This window comes from Orycteropus afer, unplaced genomic scaffold (assembly GCF_000298275.1).
Source record: "Orycteropus afer afer isolate SDZICR_OR568_19922 unplaced genomic scaffold, OryAfe1.0 scaffold00032, whole genome shotgun sequence".
Classification (NCBI taxonomy): Eukaryota; Metazoa; Chordata; class Mammalia; order Tubulidentata; family Orycteropodidae; genus Orycteropus; species Orycteropus afer.
The window spans coordinates 14,299,887-14,325,664 of NW_006921619.1; the positions used below are offsets into that span (position 1 = coordinate 14,299,887).

Here is a 25,778-nt window from a genome sequence, read left to right on the forward strand (position 1 = left end):
TCACACACACACACACACACACACACACACACACTTTCTCCATATTCTGTATCTGTCAATGTAAAACTTATTCAAATGGCCATTATTAGCAAAAATATTTTTGCTTTCTGCTTTTTTTTTTCCCACTTAAGAAGGTACCTTCTTTATTCCAATGCTGCTACAATGATAATGGATATTATTTCAAATATCTGCAAAATGCCAGTTGAATATACTCATTCATTCCTTGATCCTTAGGTTTCTAGTTTGTTTCTGCTAACCAGAAGGCTGGTGGTTCAAACCCACCAGCCACTCCTTAGAAGGAAGGTTGGGCAATCTACTTCTCTAGTGAGACTGCCTCCGAAACCCAAGGAGGGGTCACTATGAGTCAGGTCTGACTGGACGGCACATAACAACAACAACAACAGTGTATGGGGCACAGCTGTGAGCTCCCCAAAATGGCTCCTCGACTGTATCTTGTTTGGTAAAGGAAGAAGTACTTCTGTAACTTTTTCTAACTCACTTCCCTTGTTTTCCTAGTTAACCCGAAACTCATTCTTTAAGTAGTGATAGACCATTAACTGGCTGAGGGCAACACCTTATCAGAACATTTAAGTCACAAGACATTATCCAGGGCCCCCTCTAGTAGGGGTGGGCACCATCCTGTCTGAAAAGCAGACATGTAGCCCCCTTCCCCAGTTCCTCAAACCCAGGTATAAATATTCCTGGCTGAGGAGAGGGGGCAGTCACTGGGATCCTGACCAGCCTGCTGCTACTGCTGCTGATCCACACAGGCTGTCTGCAGACCTATAGTAAGTCACCCTGCTTTCATACTGCAAATTCCTTGCTTATACTTAGCTATTTTACTTTGCTATCCTCTCTGCACAATAAAATTCTTATGTCTCTGAGAACACCTCTGGGTAAGGTTTTAAGTCTCCTAGGAGCTCTGGTAGCGTAGTGCCTAAAGCACTTGACTGTTGACCAGAACGCTGGCGGTTCAAACCCCCCAGCCACTCCCGGGAAGGAAGAAGGGGCAATCTACTTCCATAGTGATACTGCCTTGGAAACCCAAGGAGGGGTCGCTATGAGTCCGGTCTGACTCGACGGCACATAACAACAACCACAACAGTACCTTCTCAGGAGGTCTGCTAGAGTAGTGCCTAAGGCATTTGACTGCTAACTAGAAGGCTGGTGGGGTTTGAACCACCAGCTACTCCTCAGAAGGAAGATTGGGCAATCTACTTCGGTAGTGATACTGCCTTGGAAACCCAAGGAGGGGTTGCTATGAGTAGGGTCTGACTCAATGGCACATAACAATAACAACAAACAACATACCTTCTCAGGAAAAGGCCTTAGCTTCCTTTAGAGTTCTGGATGCACCCAGAATAAGCAATTAATATTTCTATCTTCTTTAAGATAATTTTCATTTCATGAATTCTCTGGAGTGAGATTAGATCAAAAAGTATAGATATGATTTGTTTTTTTCTAAGCCTTGACCATTTGCTTCCCTTAGAAATTGTGCTGTTTTTACTCTCTTGAACATTAAATACTGAGATAAATTCACTGGCAGGATCTCACGGAAACAATAATACTTTTTAGATCTTAATGACTGCATGGGTGTGTTGCAAAGGCATAATTTATCTGTATACATGCAATGGAAACATTTGACTTTGACTGGATTTGTTACTAGTATTAATATGCTCTAGTGGCGCAGTATCTAAGGCATTTACCTGCTAACCAGAAAGCTGGTGGTTCAAACCCACCAGCCACTCCTCAGAAGGAAGACTGGGCAATCTACCTCTGTAGTGATACCGCCTCAGAAACCCAAGGAGGGGTCGCTGTGAGTTGGGTCTGACTTGACAGCAGTGTGTTTTGTTTGTTTATTAATATGCTTTTGGTATTTCATGGTTATAGAGTCTGTTTATGCAGAGGGCATTTTTGACTGATTGGGGAATAAAGAAATTGCCTGTTGGGGGGGCAGTGAAGAATGAGGTGGGGCACTTCTTTCATATGAACAAGTTGTTGAAGAGGTTGCATTTGGTGCCTTAGCAAAGAAGTCCCACTGACTAGAACAGAGCTGGAATCCTTCTTGATTGGGCTGGCTCTGCTTCACTCTCCCACTATTCAAGGCTGTAAGCATTTAAATTGTTCTGAGAATTTCCTTGTTTCCTGGATCTCAAACAGCTATGTTTCGGAGCACTCTGGCTCCCCGAGTGTTTCCAGAACAGACAGCCTGAGGGAGAGGAAACAGCGCTAATTAAATCCTCCCTCTGTTTTCCAGGCACAGGAGCCTCTCGCAGATGTCTGTTGTTAGGCGTGTGTTCACAGTGCTGCAAATACAGAAGCAGGCTTTCCTTCCCCAGAGGCACAAGCTTTCCTTTGCAGGTTAAAGGGAACTTTAGAAATGTGTTTCCTGCCAGCACCCACTGTAGCAAGAGGTGGCAGACCTGCCTTAATAGAGCATGTAGCTGCCAGGGAGGTCAAACTGCCTCACTGATCTCACACACACACACACACACACACACACACACACACTTTCTCCATATTCTGTATCTTCACAGGCCAGTCTCTGCATTTTGTAAATCTAAGTTTTAAAAATTACCAGAAAACTCAGAGAAGCCCATCCTGTTGTAGAATAGTAGTGTGGCCTCATGATGGCTGGAAGTTGGGAGTGGGGGTTTGGGAATCCATGTTGGGAGTCCTGGCTGGGAGTCCAGGAGCTGTCATCACTATCCAGGTATATCCATGTGTGGGCCCCATTAACTCTGTGATCCTCAGAAATATGGGGATAATTTAATCACCAGCGCTGGTGGCCTAGTTCCTAAGGCATTTGACTGCTCACCAGAAGACTGGTGGTTCAAACCCACCAGCCATTCCTCGAAGGAAGGTTGGGCAATCTACTTCTGAAGTGATACTGCCTCCCTCAGAAACCCAAGGAGGGGTTGCTATGAGTTGGATCCAACTCCACAGCAGTGAGTTTGGTTTGCTTTGTTGTACATATCTGTCTATCTGCACTGCACATGCAGACAGGCTGTGCCTCAAACTCCAGGCAGCCATTGGACTGCTAGGAATGAGACACATACACTCACTGGCATCAATCATTTTATGAATGTTATGCTCATCTGTAACTGAGCCAGACAAACAGGACACTTACACAGTACTGAGAAAGCGAAAGCCTTTATTATTATTATTTATAAGGAGCAAACGTTAAACAATGTAATAGGGGAAAAAAAGACCCTAGATTCAAATATATTCACCAGAGACACTTTTATTAAGCCTTTGACAGCATCAAAATAAAGACAATTATCCAAGATGAGGGAAATCATCAGCACATACACAGAAAGCTATGGAGTCCACTGATTCTTGGCCAAAGGGCTAATTATATATGATTGCAAACTAAGGAAATCAACATAAAATCATGATTAGGAGGCAGATCAATGCACTGTTGAAGGTGGGACTACACAAGCAGGGAAAGGACTGTGATTGGGATAAGCACATAATTGAAAATTTAAAAAGGTTTACAGGATTGGTTCTGGGGCTGAACCACGTGGCTATGTGGTGCTCAGAGTATACTCATGACATGTGGTCTGACTCCCAGCCACAAGGTGGCTACAAGACAATACCAGGACCCCCAAATCTAATGGAATTTAGAAGAGGAAACAGGCAATTTCCTTAAGTCTTTTTGTGAGCATAACCTAATTTCAACCACACTCTTCCTGAGGGCAAACTGCCCCTCTATAGGGTTTGTCCTGAACCTTATTTATACATAGTCACAATGTTGGTTTAAAGGTCAGAAATGGCATCTTAACTCATGTTAAGACTCAAAATGGAGTTTGGGCTCCCACTGTAGTCCATAGCCTTCCACAACTCAAAACCAAACCAAACCAAACTCACTGTCGTCGAGTCGGATCCGACTCATAGCGACCCCTCCTTGGGTTTCCGAGGCAGTATCACTACAGAAGTAGATTGGCCAACCTTCCTTCTGAGAAGTGGCTGATGAATATGAACAGCCAGCCTTCTGGTTAGCAGTCAAATGCCTTAGGCACTACGCCTCCACAACTCAAGTGGCCCAGAATTTAAGCTATACAACAATGTAAAAGATTCCCAAAGGGAAAATCCTTACCCTTCTGCAAATTACCCATGTTCATTCTTGTGTTGCTGGGCAGGCATGCTGTGGTGCAGGTCTGATGCTGTATTCATGTCACTGCTGCTTCTAGCTACCACCAGCTGCCTGAGACTTCTTTTCTGTCTCTGGGCCTCAGTGGGCCTTGCTACCAGCTGGAAGACTCCTACACAGGATATCTCTAGTCTCTGCCACTGGGCCCTTCTAAGCCTCTGCATCTGGTACTCACCATACTACTCAGGTTTGTGGAGTCTCTTGCTGCCATTCTACATGGGCCCCGGCTGCCCATTATCGAGGGAGATGTGCAACCCCTGTCATGGCACACTAGGGCCACTCTCCCTCTCTCTCGTGCTGCACAAGCACTACAACTCTTTTAGCTCTGCTGGCAAGCCTCCTGCCCAAAGGTGCTTAGATCTTTCTTCATGGGCCATGTAGGCTCATCACTGCTATCTCTCATCATCTTCTGCATTCACTCTTTGTTCTGGGTCTAGGAAGGACTCAGTGCAAAGACCCCAGGTCCTAGGTTCAAAGGTGGCACTCTACTCCAGACTCTTCTTGATGGTAATGAGGTACCCCTGAACCTTGATGGGATTAGCCTTTTTAAGCGGAGCCAAAAAAACCCAAACTCACTGCCATCAAGTCAGATCCAACTCATAGCAACCCCTCCTTGGGTTTCACTATGGAAGTAGATTGCCCAACTTTCTTTCTGAGGAGTGGCTGGTGGGTTTGAACCACCAGTCTTCTGGTTAGCAGTCAAATGCCTTAGGCACGACACAACCAGAGCAAAACTGACCAATTCCTTTGGTGGATGACAGTCACCCTATTTGCATAGTCATAGTAAACTGTCCAATCCTTGCAAGGGTTTCACCAGCCTTATTTGCATAGCTCTAGGCAATCATTTTGTGGAGGTTTCAAGACAATGGCTAGAAAGGCCACAGAAAAGTAATTCACTGCACCAACCTTCTTCCCAGAGTTGCTGGGAGGAGCAGATGAGATAAAACATGTGTGAATTGCAGAGAGCCACTTACTTGTGAGCTGCTGTTGCCCCCTAAGCAACTGTGATTTCTCTGATACTCAAACTCTGCAGGGTGACCATATTTACCCATATTTGCCTGAGACAGTCCCAGTTTACTCCTCTCTTCATGGCATATTTTTAATAGGAACTTTTTCATGCTCCAAAGTACCCAGGTACAGGCAATACATTCTATTGTCATACTATTTATACCTCTGTCACTCTAACCAGTTGATCGCTTCTTCCAAGTGAGGACAGGGGCTTTGTCTCACTTTCTGGTGTCCCAAATGAACACAGAACACTGAGCTGAATTAAAACCACGTTTGTCTGATTAAGAACACTGGGGGCAGTCCTGAGAATAAGATAGTATTCATAGTTATTCAGTGAAGCTTGTCCTTCCTGCAGTGTAACCTTGGCAGTGTGCTTACTCTAGGCTTCAGCTTAACAATGGCAACCTGACTTAGGTCCATAAAGCTAGCATGTGTCTTCTATTTTACAAAGATCCCTGCTGGTACAGTGGTTAAAGCAGCTCAGCTGCTACTAATGAAGTCAGTGGAAAAATCTATGTATTTAACAGGATTATTGTAATCATTTAGAAACTCATTAAAACAAAAAGTAAAAATCACCTGTAACCCTATTATCCAGATATAACCAGTCTTAATATTTTAGTTTTCTTCTTTCCAGACTTTTTCTAACCCATTTCACACTGTATGTGTGGTAGACTCTTGTTAGAGAGTTTCATTTTTGCTTTGACTGCTAACCAGAAGGCTGGCAGTTCAAACTCACCAGGGAAGGAAGATGGGGCAATCTACTTCCATAGAGATACAGCCTCAAAAACCCAAGGAGGGGTCGCTATGAGTCGGAATCGACTCGATGGTGGTGAGTTTGGGTTTATATATATAATAATAATAATGGCTTTTACTTAGTCAAAGCCACCAAAGGAGCTTGTGGCTCATTGTGTAAGGCATTTGGCTGCTAACCAGAAAGTCAACTGTTCAAACCCGTCAGCTGCTTTGTGGGAGGAAGATGAGGCAATCTACTTCCATAAAGATTTATAGCCTTGGAAACCCAATGGGGTCACTATGAGTGGGAATTGATTCAATGGCAGTGGGTTTGGTTTAGGTTTTTTGCTTAGCCAACACTGTGTGTCTCATGTGTTCATCTGAATCACAGATGAACGTAGCATATATATTTGATATGACAAAGGTTAGGAAAAATCTAATATATATGTACCTCCAATCTTTTTGTTAGCAGCCAGGCATTTAAATATTGCATCATCTGGTCTCTCTCTCTCTTCCTCTCACTCTCTCTCTCACACTTTACACACACACACACACACACACGCACGCACGCGTGCTCAAAGACAGGTATAATATCTTTCTTCCTTCCTTTCTCCTTCCTTCCTTCTCTATATCCCATCTTGCTTTTCTTCCTGCATTCTTTTAACAAAATTGAGTAATATTATTTATCATATTTTCTAACTTACTTTGTCCATTAATAATATATTTGGGACATGTTTCCATGATAAAAATATATGTTCACATTTTTAATGGCTACACTGTGTTTTATATATGTTGTTGTTATGTGCCATAGAGTCAGACCCGACTCACAGTGTTCTGGTTACCTAGTGCCACTCTGACAGAAATATACCACAAATGAGATGGCCTTAACAAACAGGAGTTTATTCTTACAATTTGGAGGCTTTAAGTCCAACTTCAAAGTGCCAGGCTCTAAGGGCTGGGTGAAAGCCCCTCAACCTCGGAGTCCAGCTCTGCCTCCTGCTCCTGGCCCACTGGAGCTAGAGGTGTTTCTTCACTCAGACAGTTGCTAGCTGCTGAGACTGAGACACCCCAAGGTTGACAAGTAAAAAGGCACAGTCCTGATGTTACCAAACCACAAGGCAGGCCGTTAACTTAAGTCCATCGTAAGTCCCAAGGTCAGCAGACCGTAGCAGGCTGCTGAGCAACGACATGGCTACATGCAAGGTCCAAGCATGCCATAGGCTAGATACCATTCTCAAAGCTTCTCCTTATATACAGGAAGCAGAACACATCCCGAAGGCAGTTACTCAGCTGCTTGTGTTAGATCCCACCATGGAGTTGATTGCCAGTGTCATCATAGGGAATAACTACCACCAGCTGCCCAGCTGCTGAACTAGGCCCAGCCAAATTGACACACAAACATAACTACCACACATAGCGACCCCTCTTTGAGTTTCTGAGATGGTATCACTACGGAAGTAGATTGCCCAACCTTCCTTCCGAGGAATGGTTATAGTATACCATACTTCATTTAGCTAGTTTCCTGCTGATATTTAGTTCCATTAGAAATTTTTGCTATTAGACACAATATTGTGTAGTTGTCTAATGTTACTATTATACACAATGTTTTGTTATTAGACATGTACATTTTTCTGCTATTTGACAATAGATTAAAATGAACTACTATATATATATATATATATATATATATATATTTACATTTATCTAAATTATTTCCTTAGGATACATTTTTAGAATCGGATTTTTTAGTTAAAAATTATGCTCAATTTTAAGTACCTTTGTGTCCTATTACTACTCTAAATCTAATGCAAGGAGCAAGCGAGAAGGTATACGTTCATGGCTTTTTATCCTCAAGTATGCCTGCAGAGTGATAGGTTTTCAAGTAAAAAGGCTATGAAATCTTGGAAAGAAATTGCTTGATAAATATTTCATACTGCTTTCCCTTGTTCAGCTTCTTGTCTCCTGGGATTAAAGATGAGAAATGGAATGACTTGCAGGTTCTTTTTCTCTGTCTAAAGGGTTTCTGCTTCCCCCCATTGGAAATGGCTATACAGAATCATGGTTGGTATTTAGGATCCTATGTTAGGAAGGTGGATCTATTAGGGCCTCTGTTTTTTCAGATGTGGCAGTTTGTCAGTTTCAGGAACATCGTTTACTCATCTTAGCCTGTTTTGTCACAGTTATGACACAAGTTTTTTTGTTTGCTTGTTTTGTTTTTCTTTAATGAGAAGATGGTTTCTTCCCTTCTCTTAGGCTGAAGAAATGTCAACAGATAGAAGTTTTGACAATTTCCAGCCTGTGTCTCTGAAGCAAGAGGGAGATGACGAGCCCTCTGAGACTGATCACCTGTCCACAGAAGAGGGTGACCTAGGCAAGAACTCAGCAACAGGGCAGATTTCAAGACAACCAAGTGTGACTGAAACAACATTCTACCCCAATCCTTACCACAGGTCTTACATGTCACGGAAATACTTTGTTACACGGGTAAAGTAGCCTTTGAGTTTTGTTTTGAAAATATCTGCTGTGTGTGTATGTGTATGCAAATGTGTATGGCTGTGTTGGAGCATTGGATTAAGTGGTAATAATGAAAGCTAACATTTATCAATAAGTGCCAGGCACTGTGCCAAATTCTTTATATAAATTAATTTATTTAATCTTCCCAGAAACCTTAGCAGTTTCATTACTTTCTAGAAGGACTGAAATTGAGAGGTTTAATAACTTACCTGAGGTTACACAATTAGTGATGGAACCAGGACTCATCACCAGACCTGTCTTAATCCAAAGTTTCTGCTCTTCAATACTATATAACATTTCTTTTTAAAAAATCCTAATATCTTTTTTTAAAAAATATCCTAACCTGCAACTACCAAAGCCAAAACAAAGAAACTGAAAACTTTTACCAACTTCTGCAGTCTGAACTTGACCAAACATGCAGTCAAGATGTATTGATAATTATTGGTGATTGGAATGGAAAAGCTGCAAGAATCATTGGTAGTTGGAAAATATGGCCTTGGTGATGGAAATGATGATGGAGCTCGCATGATAGGATTTTGCAAGACCGATGATTTATTCATTGCAAATACCTTTTTTCAACAACATAAACAGTGGCTATACACATGGACCTCTCCAGATGGAATACACAGGAATAAGATCAATTACATCTGTGGGAAAAGGTGATGGAGAAGCCCAATATCGTCAGCCAAACAAGACCAAGAGCTGACTATAGAACAGACCATCAGTTGCTCATATGCAAGTTCAAGATGAAGCTGAAGACAATTCAAACAAGTCCAGGAGATCCAAAATGTGACCTTGATTATATCCCACCTGAATTTAGATACCATCTGAAAAATAAGTTTGATGCATTGAACACCAATGACCAAAAACCAGATGAATTGTGGGATGACATCAAGAACATCATACATGAAGAAAGCAAATTGTCATTAAAAAGACAAGAAAAAGGTCTCACTATGTGCCATCCACCTCCTTCTTCCTTTTCCTCCTAAAAAAGTTCGAGGTCGTGTACCAAACTGGTTGCACCATGGCTGCTCACCTGGAACCACAGTTCCAGAAGCTGCAGCAATGGCTCAACCTGTGGTGCCTTTTTGACTCTGACAAGGAGCGCTTCAAGGGTTTCAGTTTGACCCTTAACACCAACCATGGACAGATTCTGCTTGATTACTCAAAGAACTTTGTGACAGAGGATACGATGCCAATGCTGATGGACATGGCCAAATCCAGGGATATGGAGACCACCCAGGAGCACGTTTTTAATGGCAAGAATATAAACTTCACCAAGGACTGGGCAATATTATATCTGGCTTTGTGGAACTGATCAAACACAGCCGTTCTGGTGGATGGCAAGGATTTGATGCTAGAAGTCTTTCTGCCAGTGTGTCCAAGGTGGTAACTGGAAGAGTTACACAGGCAAGACCATTACAGACATCATCAACATTGATGTAGGTAGCTCTGACCTGGTACCCCTCAGAGTGACTGGAGCCCTTAAGCCATACTCTTCTGGTAGTCACCATGTCTGGTTTGTTTCCAACATTGATGGGACCCACATTGCCAAAACCTTGGCCTCCCTGAACCCTGAGTCCTCCTTGTTCATCATTGCCTCCAAGACTTTCACACCTAGGAGAATGCAGAGATGGCAAAGGAGTGGTACCTCATGTCAGCGGAGGCTCCTTCAGTGATTGTGAAGCACTTTGTTGCTCTGTCTACCAACATGATAAAAATGAATGAGTTTAGAATTGACTTTCAAAACATATTTGAGTTCTGGGATTGGGTAGGAGAACCATGCTAGCTGTGGTCAGCCATCAGACTCTCCATTGCCCTGCATGAGGGTTTTAACAACTTTGAGCAGCTGCTCTCAGGGACTCACTGGATGAACCAGCACCTCCATACTTCACCCCTAGAAAGGAACACCCATGTCTGCTGGCTCTATTGGGTGTCTGGTGCATCAACTTCTTTGGGCGCCAGCCATAAGCCATGCTGCCCTACTGACCAGTGCTTGCACGACTTTGCTGCCTTTGCAGGGTGGCATGGAGTCTAATGGGAAATACATCACCACATCTGGCACCCGTGTGTACCACCAGACAGGATCCATCTTGTAGGGGAAGCCAGGGACCAGTGGCCAGCACGCCTTCTACCAGCTTATCCACCAAGGCACCAGGATGTACCCTATGACTTCCTTATCCCAGTTCAGGTCCAGCACCCTATACAAAAGGGGTTGCTTCATAAAATCCTTCTGGCCAACTTTTTATCCCACACTGAGGCCTTGATGAAGGGAAAACAGTAGAAAAAGCCTGGAAGAAGCTTCAGGCTGCAGGAAAGAGTGTGGAGGACTTTGAGCAGCTGTTGCCACATAAGGCCTTTGAAGGAAATTGCCCAACAAATTCCATTGTGTTTACCAAGCTCACACCATTCCTGGAGCCTTGATTGCTATGATAAGCACAAGATCTTCATGCAGAACATCATCTGGGACACCAATAACTTTGAATAATGGGGAACGGAGTTGGGGAAACATCTGGCTAAGAAAATTGAGCCTGAGCTTGATGGCAGCACCCCCAGTGACCTCCCATTGTTCTTCCACCAATGGGCTGATCATCTTTATCAGGCATCAGCAAGCATGAGGAAAGAAGCCAATAAACTCATGCTCAGCAGCAACCCATGTTGTGACTGGTCTTTCTTAACCCTGCTGTCAGAGTCTGCACTTCATGGTTCTGCCTCACCCTGTCTGGAGCACCCTCAGGTGGTGGGTTTGCACCATAAGTTCCTTTGGGGAAGCTGGTCTGGAATTTCCACACACCTCTCTCTCCATGCCCACCAGCCCTCTGTTTTGCAATTGACTGGAGTGTTTCAATGTAATTGATTTTTCTGACACATTGTTTACATCCCAGGTAGAAAAATAAAAATACCACAAAGGAAAAGAAAAAAAAAAGACAGGAAAGGAAGAAAAGACCAAAATAGATGTCAGAAGAGACTCTGAAACTTGCTCTTGGATTGGAGTACTCTTGTTTATGCCAACAAATTTGGAAGATAACTACCTGACCAGGTGACTGGAAGAGATACGTATTTGTGCCCATTCCAAAGTAAAGTGATCCCATAGAATGTGGAAATTATCAAACAATATCATTAATACCAAAAGCAAGTAAAATCTTGCTGAAGCTAATTCATAAAGAGTTGCAACAGTATATTGACAGGGATCTTCCAAAAATGCAAGTTGGATTCAGAAGAGGACGTGGAACAAGGGATATCATTGCTGATGTCAGATAGATCTTAGCTGAAAGCAAAGAATACTAGAAAGATGTCTGCCTGTGTTTTATTGACTATGCAAAGACATGTGACTGTATGTATCATAACAAATTATGGATAATATGAAGAATAAGAATTCCAGAACACTTACATGTACTCACAAGACACTGGTACTTAGAGCAAAAGTCATTCGAACAGAACAAGGGGATACTGCATGGTTGAAAATCAGGAAGGGTGTGCATCAAGGTTGTATGCTTTCACCATACTTATTCAATGTGCATGCTGAGCAAATAATCAGAGAATATGGACTATATGAAGAATAACAGCATCAGGATTGAGGGAGAAACCATTAACAACCTGTGAAATGTAGATGACACAACCTTGCTTTCTGAAAGTGAAGATGACTTGAAGCATTTACTAATGAAGATCATAGACTACTTTCTTTGGTAAGAATTATACCACAACATAAAGAAAATGAAAATCCTCACAATTGTACCAATAAGCAACATTATAATGAACAGTGAAAAGACTGAAGTTGCCAGTGATTTCATTTTACTTGACTTCACTGTCAACACCCATGGAAGCAGGAGCCAGGAAGTCAGATGCCATATTGCACTGGGCCAATCTGCTGCAAAAGACCTCTTTAAAGTATTAAGAAGCAAAGATGTCACTTTGTAGACTAAGGTGGGCCTGACAAAAGCCATATGTAGTGCCTAAGGCACTTGACTTCTAACCAGAAGGCTAGCAGTTCAAAGCCACTAGCCACTCCTCAGAAGAAAGAATGGGCAATCTACTTCTGTAGAGATACCACTTTGGAAACCCAAGGAGGGGTTGCTATGAGTTAGAATTGACTGGTGGCAGTGAGTTTGGTTTTTTGGTTTGTTTTTCATATGTATATAAAAGCTGGACAATGGATAAAGAAGACTGAAGAAAAGATATTGCCTTTGAATTGAGGTATTGGTCAAGAACACTGAAAATATCATAGACTGCCAGAAAAATTAATAAATCTATCCTGGAAGAAGTGCAGCCAGAATGCTCCTTGGATGCAAGAATGCCCAGCCTTTGTCTCACCTGCTTTGGCTGTGTTGTAGGAAGAGACCATTCCCTGGAGACGGATATCATGCTTGGTAAAGTAGAGGGTCAGCGAAGAAGGGGAAGACCTTCAATGAGATGGACTGACACAGTGGCTATAACTATGGGCTCAAGCATAGCAAGGATTGTGAGGCTGGTGCAGGACTGTGCAGTGTTTTCCTGTGTTGTGCATAAGGTCAGAGCTATGAGTCAGAGCTGACTTGACAGCACATAACAACAACATCAATATCCTTGTCTTACACTCCACTGAGTATTTTCCCACTTACTGTCTCATATAGTATTCACAATAATCCTGTAAAGTAGATATTCCCATTTCATGAATGAAGGATCTGAATTTCAGAGAAGTGAAGGGGTCTATTTCTGAGCACACAGATAATATCAAGGAGAAGCAGGTCCTCCAGCCCTTCTGGATCTTCAAATTCTTGGTCAATATTCATGCTAAGACTGCCCTTAAAGAACCACTGTTCTATGGAGAGGGGGACAGGAGCTAGAATATAAAGATGTGAACCAACCCATGTAGGGTACTGGTTGTACATTTAGAAAAGACATGGGGTGTTGGAGTGGAAAGTGTTGCTGACAATGTACTCAGCTACTTGGGTATACATTGAAAGGCTGCTATTACAATATGAGCGTAGGGAGTTTTGATCCCAATAGAGCAGCAGCAGCCTGGTGCTGAGCTCTCTAACCTGTGCACTGGAGGTGAGAAAGTAAATGAATGAACTAGTAGTGAGGTTGGTGCTTATGTGTCTGGACAGAAAATCAAATTAGATTTCCAGCACTGAGATCAAATGGAGAGTGCTTCATGGATTTGTAGTACTCTTCTCTCTTGACTTCTCTTTCTTATTTATACATCTTCATTCCTATTCCTTCAACATTCTTGTTAACACTGTATTGATTAGCCTATGGGCTACAACTGAGGGGCAGAGTCAGGGTATGTGAACTATGGCAACGAAGACCATTTCATTTCTCAAGTGTATGTGTACCATTTCTTTGTTGAATTTTTTTTTTTTTTTCAGTTCAATCTTACAAATAATTGGAAGCAAGTTTTTGTGACAAAGCTTTAACTAAAAAATCCTGATTTGATAGCTTTAAAATGTATCTGTACTTAAGATAAAATTTTAACTGAAGTGATTTAATACGTATGTGTGTGTGTGTTTGAATATTACATACACGCATGTCATTATATTTATATACTCTTATGTGCAAGGTGCTTTGCTATGTGCTATACTATGCGTGTGTCTGCATGAGTGATTTTGGATATATAAAACATGAATATGGTTTCTTTCCCAAAGTACGTGAACTGTTTTGAATATGCAAATTAACATTGTAAGATTTAGCTGCAAAAGGAATCAAATCATTTCTTACGTTTTCTTATCTTTGTTATTGGTTATGTGTCAATCAGGGTTTGATGAGAGAAGACCAATTGTGTGTGATATAGAATAAGGGATTTATCATTAGGAATTTGTACAATTGTGAGATGTGGTGAGAGAAGCCTATGCAAAGCTGTTTTCTTTGCATCTGGAGATGGACCTGTCTATAGTTGCTATAGGTCAACCAGTCTGAAGTTATGAATTCAAGGAGAACAAGGTAAAACTGGATCCTGCAAGGGCAAATGGGAATTACTGGTAACCAAGTGGAGCCCATTAGGAAAAACTGATATCTACCTACTTTTGTCATACTGTCAGAAGGGAACATTCCCAGGAGAAGGATATCATACTTGGTAAAGTGGAGGATTAACAAAAAGGGGGAAGACCTTCAATGACATGGATTGACACAGTGGCTGCAACAATAGGCTCAGGTATAGCAAAGATTCTGAGGCTGGCACAGGACTGGGCAGTGTTTTGTTCTGTTGTACATAGGGTTGCTGTGAGTCAGAGCTGACTTGAAGGTACCTAACAACAACAACATTTTTGTCTCCCACCAACTCCAACCTTGATGATGAAAATGACCTACAGGAAAAGCTGGTGTCTTTCACCACTTAGCTGCACATGTACTAAGCCCAGGGGTAGGATTCCAATAAGTGAAATAAGCTGTAGGCCCAGCTGCTGTACCATGACATCAGTGGAGCAAGAGATCACCAACCATGGACATGAATCACCACAGTGCCTGTGGCCTGCATCAATTTTAGCTTATGGAATGGCTGATGTTTCACTTTGCCTTTCAAACCTAACTCAAATATTTCTTGTGGCAAACCTAACATGGAAACACACAGGGAATGGAATTGTAGGAATGCAATGCCGGTTTAGCTAAATTCACAGTCTGAAGCCACCACACATGATTTTTTTTTTGGTAACATGATACTTTTATGTGGCTCTATATAGCTTATAAAGTAAATTCACATACTTTTTATTTTCTTGGTCTCCCAGAGCAGTACTATGTGGTAGGCAAGGGAAGGCTTAGTAACCCTTGTTTTTAGGGAGATCTTACTGCAGTTTCAGAGGAATGGGGTGAAGTGTCTAAGTCACATAATATTTGTGAGAGAGCTACATGTGGAATCCGAATGTTTCAACGGTAAGTCCAACATTCTTCGTGCCACAAACAATTGAATTTATGACTCCTTCATTAGGATTTTCAGTGAGTGATCCCAAACAATGTGAAGACCATCTTCTCCATCAGGTGTATAGAAAACAAAGCCTATGTTCTCAAAAGCTTGGGAGGGAAAGTTTTCTTCTATTGTTATTAGTGAGTCTAAAGTAGATGCAAGTGCTCTTTAGGAACTGTGAGGTCTACATTCCCAAGGCACTCAGGATTTTCTCTCCTACAGACTAAGAGACATGATATAAGTAGTTCTTACTAGGAAATTTGCATAGAGACAGATTTAATGTCATATTAACATAATGAAAATACAAATAATGGCTCAACTAAATTTACGATGATAAACGTTTCTTGAATGTATATATGTACCCTTGGAAGATGGGCTTTGTAGTTACACAGACCATGGTTACAATCATAATTCTACCACTTACTAGGTGTTTATCCTTCAGAGTATCTTAACCTCTAGCTCTCAATTTCTTCATCTCTAAAGAAGGGATAAATTACCTATTTTATATGAAGGTTTAAATAAAGAAGCTTAGTACAGGGTGTGACACATGTAGAAACATTTCATAAATGGCACTTCATTGCTGTTGCAGATGCTTTCTCTCTCCTTTTCTCTTGATTTAATATTCACATTTCTGTAACTGGTCCTAAGAGATGACATTAAGATGGCCATGATGTCATCATGTCCTCCAGGGTGATCTCTGACTATGTATAGGGTCTGTAGTAATAAAGAAGTTCAAGTGAAAGAAGTTAATTCTATTTTATCAGAGGCTAATTGAATTAGGCCAATGCCTTTAATGATTCAACTCTGTAAAAGATTCATCATGAAGCATCACCCCTTGGAGCTGAAGAGAGATCTATAGATAATCTAGTTCAGTGCTTCTCAGTTCCCCCCCTCCCCCATACAAATCCCTTGAGGATTTTGTTAAGATGTTGATTCAGATTCATTTGTTAGGTCTGGGTGAGGACCTAAATTCTGCATTTCCATAAACTCTCTGATAACACTTATGCTCTTATTAAAAAAAACAACAAAACAAACAAACAAACAAAAAAACAACACACTTTGAAAACCAAGAATCTAGCCAGCACTGTTGTTTTCAGATGGAACTAAGGTCTAGAGAGGGACAGTTGCTTGCTCAAAATCACAGCAATTATTTGGTATTGACTTCCTTAAATTAGTTATGGCAAAACTAGGGACAGAATGAAAGTGTCTCATTTTGCAATTTAGAATTATGTGACACCATGCAGAAACTAAAGTGCAAAAACAAAACAAAAAGCCATTTATTCCAGAGTCAGAATTTAAAACAGAGGTGTAGCAAATTCAGAAGAGCAATAGGTAATTGAATGGAAGAATTTCTTGGTCAAGCATCTTATTCTGTTAAAATGTTTTAAAATCATAGCACAGGAGGTGGTTTATTGAGGAAAAAAATTTAAAATGTTGATAAACAAATAAAGAAAAAATAGACATAGTAATTCTACTGCTCAAAGTTAGCCAAAATGTACTGACTGTGCTCTTAGACTTTTTGGTATATATCCTTCCTTATTTTTTTTACTTACATCTAAAAGTCATGAAGGAAGTAACTTCCTTTTCCAGTTTAAAAGCTGTAAGCAGAAAACAATGTAAATAAGCAGCAAATATTAAATAAATTGTAGTACATCCCCAGAGTGAGATATTATGGAGTATTAAAAATGATGCTATGAAAGTATATTTATTGACATAAAAAAAAAAAAAAAACCTCACGAAGGATATTGTAAATATCATTTCCCATGTCAATAAATGGAGCTCTGGCAGCACAGTGTCTAAGTCATTTGACTGCTAACCGGAAGGTTGGCAGTTCAAACCCATCACCCACTGTGCAGAAGGAAGATGGGGCAATCTAATTCCATAAAGATTTATAGCCTTGGAAACTCAGTGAGGGTCACTATGAGTCGGAATCGATGCGATGACAGTGAGTTTTTTTTTTTTTTATGTCAATAAATATACTTTCATAGCATCATTTTTAATACTCTGTAACATCTTACTCTGAGGATGTACTATATTTTATTTAACATTTGCTGCTTATTTACACTGTTTCCTGCTTATAGCTTTTAAACTGGAAAAGGAAGTTATTTCCCAGCCTCTTGTGGCAGGATGATACTGGAATCAGCTTCCCAGGTGCCAGGAGTAGACACTCAATGCTATGATAAGTAAAGGATTCTGGATTTGCGTAGGTGTTAAACTTAGCACTGTCAAGTTGATTCTGACTCAGTTACCTCATATGTTACAGAGTAGAACTGTGCCCCAAAGGGTTTTCTTGGCTGTAATTACTATGGTAGCAGGTTTCCAGGACTTTCTTCTGTGGTGCCACTAGGTGGGTTCGAACTGCCAACCTTTAGGTTAGTAACCCAGTGCAAACTATTTGTACCACCCAGGGATGTGTGCATAGGGATTACTGATAACGAACTTTACATTCATCCAGGACAAAGGAGAGGCATTTTTAGTGTCATAACCTCATGTATTAGGTCACACCTCTGAATACCAGTTTGTAGGAGAAGTCATCTGACCCCTTAAACCTCCTGTGTTCTTTTGTAAGTCATTGATGTTTCTTCCTTTCCGCAGGCTTCCATGCCTGTTATTTCTTTTCTGGAACTATACCTCTTCATCATAGCTCAGCAACATTCTACTCAGAGCCAGAGGGCCTTAGGGAATATCTACCCAACCTCTGAATCCCACAAAGGAGATGTGGCTTGTCCAAGAACAGCCAGCAACCTGGAGGCCATGCAAAGAATTTTTGATACTGCCCACCCTGCCTCTGACCTTGGGAAATGAATGCAAGATCACACTAATGAAGGTCTGAACCATTCTCCATCAGTCTGTTCAACTATTCCTCTCCTCTTTCAGTTATTCTACTATTATTTCTTAGACATTTTTAAAAAAGGCCTAGTGCCTTCTCTGAACAAAAATACCCCTCAAAGCTAACAACTTGAGGTATATTATGATAATCACTTTAGTTGTGGAGACTGATATTCAAAAGCAACTTCTTATGAAAGGAACAATACTTAACCCACATGGGGAAAGATATTTTTAAATGCCCTGTAGGACTCTATATTTGCAGATACCTTATCAGAAAGTTGAAAGTGATTAGGGATGGGGAATTATCTCTAAATTTATACTAGAGAATGTAAATTACATACAAACTAATGGGACTAAAACTATTTGATCTTTTAATATTTAATTAATGGTTCCCCATGGCCTTTTTATAGCCTATGTTCTATTGTGAGCAACAAGACTTTAATAAGCAGGTTTGGGACTTCCCATTGTGTAGCAAGATGTCATTGCTTTCATGACACTAATTTGGCTTTCATATGCTCTCCCTTTCCCTAGTCTCTTGCTACAGGGTTCCCTGTGTCTTGCTCTTGCACTGGGAACAACTAAATATATTAGTTATATTGTTATTGCCTGTGTGAGCTTCTTTCTGATCTAGAAATTAGATAGTTCACTGGGTAAAAGACTTTTTGACTCCCCTCCTTCCATTGAAATCCCTTGAAAATTATTATAAAGGTGATTTTCTTTCTGAGAGCAGACAGTTAACAATAATGAGATAAGATGTATTTTCTTCTTTCCAAGGAAAAGGAAATTTGCTGGAACTTCACAAATCATGCCTGATTTTTCTTACTTTATGTATCTACTGCAGAGCAATTCTTGTCAGGCCCTGATGACACTCACAGAGGCATCTAATGTCTGTGTCCCTAGGAGTATTCCTCTCATTACTGCACCCTCATCTCCCTGTCTAGCCAAGGAGTCCAGTACATGGGAAGATGATCACTTGACATGAGTATTGCTTATGTGATAACTGGCCCTCTGGCTAGTTCAGCTTAAGGAAATGCAAGGAAACAAATATTTATGTCTTTGAAATCTGCCCAGTAGTTTTGCTTCTACTAAAGATTTTTTTTTTTTTTTTTTTTTTGAGTAGGGTCCACTGGGCCACATAGCTATCCTATAGGACAGAGTAGAACTGCCTCATAGAGTTTCTATGGCTGTAAATCTTTACAAGAGCAGACTGCAATTTCTTTCTCCTAAGGAGCAGCTGGTAAACTATTGACCTTTTGGTTAGCAGCTGAATGCTTAACCACTATATCACTAGGGCCCATCTTGTAGGATATACCCAATAATCTATCTGACTAGTCTTTTATTGAGAGAATTTGGGTTGTTTCTAATTATTTTTTATCCACAAACAAGACTGTAGAGAATAATTGATACATATGTTATTTTGCACATATACAAGTATATTTGCAGTGTAACTTCCCCAGAGGTGCAATATTTGGTTCAAAGAATATATCATTTCTCATTTTTTTTTTTTTTTTTCGCTCATTACTTTCCATATGGAAGGAGAGCTCTGGTGGCATAGTGCCTAAGGCATTTGACTGCTAACCAGAAGGCTGGCATTTCAAACCCTTCAGCCACTCCTAGGAAAGTAGGTTGGGCAATCTACTTCCGTAGTGATACTGCCTCGGAAACCCAAGGAGGGGTCACTATGAGTCGGATCCATCTCCAGAGCAATGAGGTGGGGGGGTTCCATATTGAAGACAAGGAAGGCTTTGAAAAATTCTACATTGTTATATTCATCTTCACATTGTTGTGGTACAATGTGTGGCATAGAAAGCACTCAGTAAATGCTTATTTTAGGATTATTGCATTATTCTATCTCCACTTACTTTTTTTTCTCCTGAAAAGTGTTATCTTTACTACTGAGTTTTGTTAGCAAAGGCCGAAATTATGTGAATACAGACAGAAGGGAAAATATCTGTGTGAGTCATCAAAAACAAAACAAAAAACTTTTTTTAGAGGACTTTGACTTATGCGCCTGGGAGAATCAGGCTGCATCGTGTGGAACCGAGGCTGAGTGGTGGAGAGATTGTCATGGGATCATAGGTAATTTCCTACCAGAGTCCAGCCCCGCCAGTAAGGTCACTGGGAACCAATGATGCTGACACAAAGTGGTGCTCAAGGTGTATTGGATTAATGCCCCAGAATTTACTGACTTCATGAAAGTCAGGTTTCAGCAAGGAGCTTTGATGGCACAGTAGTGAAAGCATTCAGCTGTTAACCAAAAGGTCAGCTGTTCAAACCTATCAGTTCCTCCGCAGGAGAAAAATGAAGCAGTCTGCTTCCCTAAAGATTATAACCTGGGAAACCTCTGCAGCAGTTCTACTCTGTCCTATAGGATCATTATAAGTTGAAATTGACTCATGAGGTTTTTTTTTCTTTTTTCGGCAGTGAGTTTTATTTTTAAGGGTTCAGTAAAGCTGGTGTGGTGGTTATGTTTGTGTGTCAACTTGGCTGGGCCTGGTTGAGTGTCTGGGCCGCTGGGGGTAGTTATTCCCCATCATGAGACTGGCAATCAACTCCATGGCGAGATCTAGTACGAGCAGCTGAGTAGCTAGCTGCCTTTGGGATGTGGTCTGCTTCCTGTATATAAGGAGAAGCCTTGGGAATGGTCTCTAGCTTATGGCACGCTTGGACCCTGTATGAAGCTGTGTTGTTGCTCAGCAGCCTGCCATGCTCTGCTGACCTTGGGACTTACAATGGACTTGAATTAATGGCCTGCTGTATGGTTTGGCAACACTGGGACCGTGTCTTTTACTTGTCAACCTTGGGCTTGGCAGCCTCAGCAGCCAGCAGCTGTCTGCATGAAGAAACGCCTCTAGCTCCAGTGGGCCAGGAGCAGGAGGCAGAGCTGGACTCCAAGGTTGAGGGGCTTTCACCCAGCCCCTAGAGCTTGGTACTTTGAACTTGGACTTAAAGTCTCCAAACTGTGAGAGAATAAACTTCTGTTTGTTCAGGCCATGCCATTTGTGATATATTCCTGTCAGAGCAGCACTAGGTAACCAGAATAGATGGGATGCCATGTTAGCTTTCTGACAACAATTCAACCAGTAGCAAAGAATGATAGAGACCACTCAGTACAGTGTTTCTCAAATCTTATTGACTGTCTAACTCAATGGGAAAATTTGTTAAAATGGTAAAATCAGAATCTATTCATGTAAGGGATGTGATTATATTTTCTTAAAGATTTCCAAGAGGTTTTGTTCATCAGTGGCTAATAAACATTTATTTATTTATCAGTTATCATATAGATAAGGAAATGGAGGCTACCATCCACTGCTGTTTAGTCAATTCCTACTCATAGTGACCCTATAGGACAGGGTAGAATTCACTTAATTCCATTTTCAGTATGTTCTGTCCATGTTCTGGATGACTTGTGCTCTGTGGGGTGCAGGAAGAAAGCTAAGTAGGTGATGCTCAGCATCCCTTACCTCCACTTCATCTGCAGCAGCTCTGTTCTTTTCCTGCTTTGATTCCCTTCTAACTTTTTTTTTTGTTTTTTGACAACAAGACTCCATGACAAAATATTTCAGAGTCAATCAACATTTATCATGGGTTGAGAAAACAAGCAAACAAAAATCCTACAACTATCTCATCTCTGGGAGAAGGACATATTTAAGTGGATCCTAGACAGGCTAGTGTCTCTGATTCCTGTTGTGAGAGAAAGGTATCAGGCTGTGAGGACTAGGAATGCTAATTTTTAGAGACAATTAGGTGTTTGGCATTAAAGCCATATTATACAGAGAATGTATGAGAACTTGCAACCTGCTTATCATTAACATAGCCCAGAATTATAAATGATCAGGCCAGTGCTGTGCTATGGGGCTGGAAATGAAAAGTCTGGTGTCTTCTTTCTCTCTGCCACTTTTTAGCTGAGTGAATTTGTAGAAGTTTCTTCTGCAAGCTGGCCCCCAGTTACTCATCTATTAAATGGAATGGTTTAGATTAGATAATCCTTGGGCTGCCCATTGGAATCATTTGAGATACCTTAAAAAATACTAATATACTGATAAGTTGGTCCCATCTACTTGGTTTCTGATATAATTAGTCTGGGGTGTAGCCTGGTCATTGGGATTTTTTTAAAAGCTCCCAGGAGATTTTGATGTGCAGTCTTGCTTGAAAATAACTGCCTAGGGAGCAATAGTTCTCATAGTATGGTCCCCCTACTAATAGCATCACATAGGAACTTGTTAGAAATGCAAATTTTCAAGCCTCACACCAGACCTATTAAATCAGAAATTCTGGGGTCCAGCAATCTGTGTTTTATTCAGATAACTTGCCAGGTGATTCTGATGTGTGTTGAAGTTTGAAAATTACTGAGCTAGAGACTATGAACTACTTATTATAATAGAAGTCAATCTTTATGGTAGAGCTAGACCTATAAATAGGAATACCTACTTAGAAAAGGGTGAAGAAATTGAGGTGAAGAGATAGAGTTCATCTCTCAGAGAAAGTTGAAAGGTATTGTCAAAGACTGGAAGAAAGCATCCCTTTTGTAGTCTACTGCCGTGTGCTCTCTGAAGAGGGAAAGGGTGTCATGCAAAATGGAATAACTTGCTAAATGCTTTGAAATTCCTAACTAATGTGTTTGTTCAGAAAAAACTGGTCCTCTAAAACTGACTATCTTTATTTCTATGAGGAGCTCTGGTAGCGTAGTGCCTAAGGCTTTTGACTGTTAACCAGAAAGCTGGTGGTTCAAACCCACCAGCCACTCCTTGGAAGGAAGTTTGGGCAATCTACTTCCATAGTGATACCACCTCGGGAACCCAAGGAAAGGTTGCTATGAGTCAGATCCAACTCGACGGCAGTGAATTTGGTTTTTTGGTTTTTGGTTTTATTTCTATGAGAAATTATAAGTAAGATGATGGAAGACAGGATTTGGATATCTTTCATTTCACTCAAGAAGAGCACTTAGCATATAACAGAGCTCAAGACTAAGCCCTTGGACAGGCAGTGCATAGAACTAATAAGCAACTATAAGAACTGTTATCTTTCCTGATGGGCTTTCTGGAGTTGCTGCTGGGATATACTAATTAATCATAGGTATAAAAAGAGCTCACTTTTCTTTAAACTAGGTATTTTCTTCTTCCCACTCAGCCAGGGGCCATCGAGACTGCCATGGAAGATTTGAAAAGCCACATAACAGAGACTTCCGGAGAGACCATTCAAGGCTTCTGGCTCTTGACTGAGTGAGTAGTTATGGACAACCAAATGGCAGTGGAAATACAGTATTTTTTTCTTAGTTGCTACTATAACAAAATAGAAGATAGACTAGTGGGGAAATCTCTTCTGGTTGCTGTTGCTTGTTGTTAGTTGCATCAAGTTGATTCCAATAGCAACTCTGCGTGTGCAGAGTAGAACTGCTCCATAAAGGTATCAAGTCTGTGACCTTTCAGAAACAGATTGCCGGTTCTGTCTCCCTAGATACCACTAGGTAGATTTGTACTGCCACCCTTTGGCTAGTAGTTGAGCACTTAAACATTTATGCCAACCAAGGATCTTCTTTTGGTTTCTATGTAAGATAATTGATTGATTTATCCTGTTAGGAGTATAGTTTCCTGATCCCATAGCTGATAGTATGCTCAATTTTGACCCCATACACCCATTTCTCCGTCTGATCTCATTACTCAGCCAGCACTAAAACAATCTTAGGTCAGGCCCTCATCACTGCTCTTAGGGACTATTGTACTTGTTCCTTAAGTATTCTGTCTGGATCCAATCTCTCTCCTTTCCTGGTACTCTCTCTCCAACTACATCAGACTAATAACCACCTTGATGGAAAGGAAGGCTAGAAAATAGGATGAGGTTAACATATACAGCTTGAGTTTTATTTTATATACCATTATATGAGCAACAAAACCAGAGGAATTACCTAATACAGAGGTGATAAGCCACTTGACCAGAGTTAGGATAAAAATCAAGTCTAATGTGTAAGTCCTTGTTGCTTTCACTATTTAATAACTACTTCCATTCACCTCAAAGTCTTATGGTAGCTATAAGAATTTTAACCGAAAATGCCACAGTAAAAATAATACATTTATGTTCTTCACAGAGAAATGAGTGTGTGTATGGCCCTTCTTAACTTTCCCAAATACTGATAATGCCATGACCTTTACAATGGTAAGCAAATACTCACATGATAAAGGAAAAAGACAACTCTTTTCTAATATAGAACTCATAGTGTTAAACGGAGAATGCAATTAAAATTCCACTTCAGATACTTACTTAATAGGTTAAGTAAGTTGGGTTATCTGGCTCAAAAGCCTGATCAACAGGGATTCTAGTACAGAAGCTCAGCAATTCTTATACCTTGATTAAAGCATCATTTAATCTTTCACCCCTTTCCAGGACAACTTTGACTGAGTTTCAGGAAAGTAACATGTGCATGTAAAACATCCAGGCCATAAAAATAAAACCCTCAATCAATGAAAAGTAGAACTAGTCACAAGTCACTCCATTTGAGTGACCATAATGTATACTATTATTTCAAATGGATTCAAAGAACTGAATGAGAATGAATTTTTGAAATTCATCCTTCCTGTCAGTTTCTGGGCCTTTGCTTTCTCTTATCTAGAAGGGAGATGGTAATATGTACTTGAAGACTTCTTGTAAGGAATAAATGAGATAAACTAAACCAAACCAAACTCACTGCCATGGAGTCGGATTTGACTCATAGTGACTCCTCCTTGGGTTTCTGAGGCAATATTACTATGGAAGTAGATTGCCCAACCTTCCTTCTGAGGAGTGGCTGGTGGATTTGAACCACTAGCCTTCTGGTTAGCAGTCAAATGCCTTAGGCACTACACCAACAAAACTCCTCTAAATGAGATAATATTAGTAAAATTCTGAGGAAAGTTCTTGGCATATAGCATATTTTCAGTAGAAATTGGTCCTTTGTTCATAAATGTCATTAAAAGGTGGCTTTTTTTTTTTTTTTGTATTATCTTCATTTCTTTCTGTCCTATCCATCTTGTTTATTTCTGGATTGCTTCCAATGAAGGAAATTAGCTTTTCCCTAATTCACTTTTACCAGTCCATACTTCAGTCCCCTTTCATCTTCCTTCCCATTGCAAAGAAAATTTGACTTCTCCAAAAGAAAATCTGCTTTGATTAGGACAGATAGTTTACATAGATTCAGAAGTTCAAATGAGAAGTAAATAGTCACCTATTTTACTTCTATAATGTATCTCAAGCCTCAAGTTGCAGTATTAAAGGATTCTATGGGAAAAATATTGAATGACACAGGAAGTGTCAAAAGAAGGTGGAAGGAATACACAGAGTCATTGTATTAAAAAGAATCGTGCTGACATTCAACCATTTCAGGAGGTAGCACATGATCAAGAACTGATGGTACTGAAGGAAGAAGTCCAAGTTGCACTAAGGGTATTGATGAAAAACAAGCCTCCAGGAACTGACAGAATACTGATTGTGATAGTTGAAGATCTGTCAACTTGGCTGAACTTCACTTGTGAGTAGTGTTTCCCATGATGGATCACATGACTACGTCCTAAGCGGCCGGTCAGTCTAGGGGGAGTTTCCCCAGGGGTGTGGCCTACCTGTAATACTATCCCAGGAACAAACTGGAAAAAACAGCATTCCAGATATATGCTTCCTGGAGCGAGCAGCTCGCTGCGC

General features: G+C 40.7%; 1 protein-coding gene and 1 pseudogene across 1 annotated transcript in view; both read left to right on the forward strand.

Annotated features, from left to right (window-relative positions):
- Positions 1–8,155: 8,155 nt before the first annotated feature.
- The window catches only part of TPRG1 (tumor protein p63 regulated 1), a 189,514-nt gene continuing 171,891 nt past the window's right edge, over positions 8,156–25,778 (forward strand). The window contains exons 1-2 of the mRNA XM_007936003.1: positions 8,156–8,377; positions 23,241–23,332. Coding sequence (XP_007934194.1) covers positions 8,156–8,377; positions 23,241–23,332 — 314 coding nt within the window. The remainder of the gene's footprint in view (positions 8,378–23,240; positions 23,333–25,778) is intronic.
- On the forward strand, positions 9,432–11,025 carry LOC122149563 (annotated as a pseudogene).